Here is a 4,038-nt window from a genome sequence, read left to right as displayed (position 1 = left end):
TTGAGTCACAAAATTTGAGTTACGAGACATTTTCCAATAACGAAATGGGTAAACTCATAATGAAACATGAAGGGCAATAAAAAAAAAGAACGTGGTGGGTGCTAAGCTAAAGATAATACTAGACTAGTTAACCGTTTGTCAAATCTTGAGATGTCTATGCATTTCATTACGCTTGTAATTTTTACAGCCTCTCTTGCTTTTCTCCTCCAAACTTCTCTCTCCTCCTCTGTCTCCGTCTCCGTCTCTGTGGCGGGAGGGAGATACGTCGGATGGAGCTGTCGTGTTTGATTGTTCATCTTCATCTTCATCTTCATCTTCTTGTTCTTCCACCATTAGGGTTGCAGAGAAGGGAAGGTCCTGAGAAGACAGGAACAGTGTGAGAGAGCGCAACAAAAACAATAATGGGTTCCATAGTAATGGAATCCGAGGACATAGCATCATATGCCAACATATATCACCCAAAGGACAATTTCTCAACCATTTGCATGTCTGTGGGTAAGATTCATTCGAGAGGCTTCATAGAAGGCATAGGTATGCTGGAATATTCAGTCCCTCTCCTCTTGGCGCAGCTCTCTCTTGCTTCTCTTGTCATTCTCTTCTCTTCCCGCCTCCTCAAGCCTCTCGGCCAACCAAGCATGGTCCCCCAGATCTTAGTAAGCTTCTCTTTCTCCAGAGGACACACCCACACCCACACCAACACCCACACAAATCCTCTTATTTCTCTCTCTCTCTGTCTCTCTCTCTGTCTCTCTATGTTCTTCTTCTTTGTCTTTATTTACAAGGCGAGCAATGACAATCTTTGCATTAACATCGTGTGTGACGTTTGTTTTTTACCAGGGTGGTATAATTCTAGGTCCCTCAATTCTGGGTCGAACAGTTGGATTTACAGAGCACTTGTTTCCCTTGAAAGGGTTCATAGTTCTTGATACCCTAGCAGTGTTTGGGTACATATTCTACTTCTTCTTGATTGGAGTTCAAATTGATCCATGGGTGGTGAAGAAAGTAGAGAGAAAGGACGTTATTATTGGCACTTCAACTGTGGCACTGGCTTTGGTACTAAGCATCTGTTGGTCTTTCCTAACAATGGATAAAATCAGCTTAGAGCAAGAGATAGCCACCTCACTTCCCGCCGTAGCAACCTCAGAGTCTGTCCTCTCCTTCCCAATGATTGCTCAGTACCTCACTGAACTCAAGATGGCAAATTCTGAGTTTGGCCGATTGGCACTGTCGTGTTCCATAGCCAGTAACCTGTTCAGTTTTTGCGTGATAACATTGACCATTCTCACGAATCAACAAGGGGAGAAGTTCATGATGTTGAAGACGCTCTCTGCCGGTGTTGCCATGACATTGGTCATTTTTGTGGTAATTCGCCCTGCAATTATGTGGATGCTAAGGCGCCAACCAGAGGGTGAGTCACTGAGGGAGGAGTTCATTTATATCGTATTTTTGGGAGTCTTGGCGATTACGTTTGCCAGTCAAGCCACTGGTCTCAACATTCTCTACGGACCTCTTATTTATGGGTTGGCACTACCTGCTGGACCACCGTTGGGATCAGCCCTAGTAGAAAAGCTTGATCTCATCAACTCCTGGTTGTTTATGCCGCTCTACTTTGTCAAAAATGGGTTGGTCACAGATATATTTTCAGTTGACTTAAAAAACTACCTGGTTGTGCAATTCATCATTGTCGTTGCCTGGACCGGGAAGTTCCTAGGAGCCCTTATATCTGCCCTTTACTGTAATATACCCACTAAGGATGCTGTCTCACTTGGCCTTATCATGAATGTCCAGGGTGTTCTTGAGCTCGGCATGTATAAGATGATGAAGCAAGCCAAAGTATGTCTCAGAAATTCACAATATTTACACCTCCAAACAAAATCCGTAGACTGAGAGTGTGAGATAATAATATATTCACGAGCATTAAATCACAAAATTTATTTAGATATAATCTCCATTGATGATGGAACTCAACACACACACACATAAAGAGAGAGGAGCGTGTTCAAAGTACATCACATCAGCTATTGGCACACATCTCAAGTTTTCATCATCTGAAAAAAAAAATGGAAATTTAAAAGAGCAGAAAACAAAACTACGTAACACTTGTTAACATCATTTCCTTCTTTTTAACTCGTGATAATTTGGTTTTCAAATGATGGCTTGTAGGCAATAGGCCCTGAACCATTCGCGGTGATGTGCACATCGATGTTGATTTTACTAGCAACGATGACACCCATGCTAAGATATCTCTACGATCCATCAAGGAGGTATGCAGTCTACAACAAGAGGACTATCATGAACTCGAGACTCAACTCAGAGCTCCGAGTGCTAGCATGCGTATACCATGAAGACGACGTTCCCACCACCATCAGCCTTCTTGAAGCTATTAGTCCCACTATACGAAGCCCCATTAGCGTCTACACCGTCCATCTCATCGAGCTTGTTGGCCGTACTGTCCCCCTCCTAATCCCCCACAAACTCTCCAGAAAGCATTCTTCCAAGGCCCCCACCTCAAAAAGCATTGTCAATGCCTTCAGATACTTTGAGCAAAGTTACCATGGCGTCATCACAGTGCACCCCTTTACTGTAATATCTCCTTATGCAACAATGCATGATGAAATCTGTGCAATGGCAGTTGACAAAAAGGTCTCCCTGATAATAGTTCCCTTCCACATAAGGCTCACTGCCACAGATGCATGGGAGACATTCAATAAAGGCATCAAGATAATGAATGAGAATACCCTTAATATGGCACCTTGCTCTGTTGCAATTATTGTTGACCGTGGGCTCATTAGCAACTCAAGGCCCACATTAGTAACCTGGTCTTCTTATCGCGTTGCTGTTCTCTTCTTGGGCGGACCAGATGACAGGGAGGCCTTGGCTTTAGGGGTACGGATGGCTAGACAACCAAACATTAATCTAACAATGGTCCGGCTCCTCGGGGATGGGAACATTACCAGTGAAAAAACCAAAGAAAGCGAGCTGGATAATGAAGTGGTGAGTGATTTTAGACTCAATATGGCTGGTAATTATCGGGTCATGTACATAGAAGAGGTGGCAAAGGATGGTACAGGTACGATTGCTGTGATGCAATCCATGGAAAAAAATTATGAACTTATCATTGTGGGAAGACACCATGACCAGCAGTCGCCACTCATAATAAATCTTACGGGTTGGAGTGAGGAGACGGAATTGGGAGCAATAGGAGATGTGCTGGCTTCGGCAGATTTCCAAGGCAACACCAGCATCTTGGTGGTGCAACAGCACACTATTGTGGGCAATAAATCACGTCAGAATGCAAAAGACTTTAGTTTAAAGATGGCACAAGAAATAGAGGAAGAATCAGAGCATCTTCCAATCCACAGAGAAACTGTATAATGTTCAGTCAGAAGAGCCAAATGTGAGACAAGTGTTTGGTAGATGGTAGCTGTTTTGAATATTTATATACATTAGGCACACTTTCTGTACACTCATTTAGAAAGAAATTCCAAGTTTTTGATCAGAAATTTCCAGGACCATTATTATCCGCACAATTGCAGGCCTAAGTCTCTTCTTTTAAGGTAAAGTCAAAGCCACCAAAGCAATTGCTTTAATTGTCTATCAAATGCCTTGATTCAGTCAAATTCAGCAAAAGAAAATGAATTTGCAACCACACTCAAGAGTTATCATAATGCCGCAACCTCTTTTATGCATATAGATTGCTTTGGAACACATAATTGATTTAGTAATATTTGACTAGTGAATGCTGTGAAGGTCAAGAGTCAATTCATAATGATAGAAGTGGATAATTTCCGAAAGGACACATCCATGGTCTGAACTTTGTCACAAATGGGGAGGAACATTAGGCTTCCCATAAGCATCTAGGAGTAGCTTTAAGCTCTCAGAGATGGCCTGAAGTTTACTTTGGATAACAGGAATCCAACATATTAGCCCCACCTTAACAGAAGAACAGCATTAGCTAATATTCTGGCTAGAGGAGGATGCTCTTCAGATGCTAATTTCTTATTTTCTATGGTATGCCATCATGCATTAGGGAACAGC

General features: G+C 42.5%; 1 protein-coding gene across 1 annotated transcript; it reads left to right on the top strand.

Moving 5' to 3' along the window:
* Positions 1-283: 283 nt before the first annotated feature.
* LOC114285235 (cation/H(+) antiporter 15) lies at positions 284-3,598 on the top strand. The gene is made up of 3 exons (XM_028228259.2): positions 284-653; positions 838-1,833; positions 2,164-3,598. Exons 1-3 carry the CDS (start codon positions 402-404, stop codon positions 3,373-3,375), a joined length of 2,460 nt encoding a protein of 819 aa, XP_028084060.1. The 5' UTR covers positions 284-401; the 3' UTR covers positions 3,376-3,598.
* The last annotated feature ends 440 nt before the right edge of the window (positions 3,599-4,038 follow it).

Source organism: Camellia sinensis, chromosome 1 (genome assembly GCF_055761805.1).
Source record: "Camellia sinensis isolate YWXY chromosome 1, ASM5576180v1, whole genome shotgun sequence".
In the NCBI taxonomy this organism is placed as follows: Eukaryota; Viridiplantae; Streptophyta; class Magnoliopsida; order Ericales; family Theaceae; genus Camellia; species Camellia sinensis.
Note: the sequence above shows the minus strand (reverse complement) of the source record. Positions and strands in the feature narration are given on the sequence as shown.

Bases quoted from the DNA above. Each gene is read 5' to 3' on its own strand.
- LOC114285235 (XM_028228259.2), top strand. From the start codon at position 402: ATGGGTTCCATAGTAATGGAATCCGAGGACATAGCATCATATGCCAAC. The intron at 654-837 runs GTAAGCTTCTCT...GTTTTTTACCAG, and splicing joins GCATGGTCCCCCAGATCTTA to GGTGGTATAATTCTAGGTCC. The intron at 1,834-2,163 runs GTATGTCTCAGA...GATGGCTTGTAG, and splicing joins AGATGATGAAGCAAGCCAAA to GCAATAGGCCCTGAACCATT.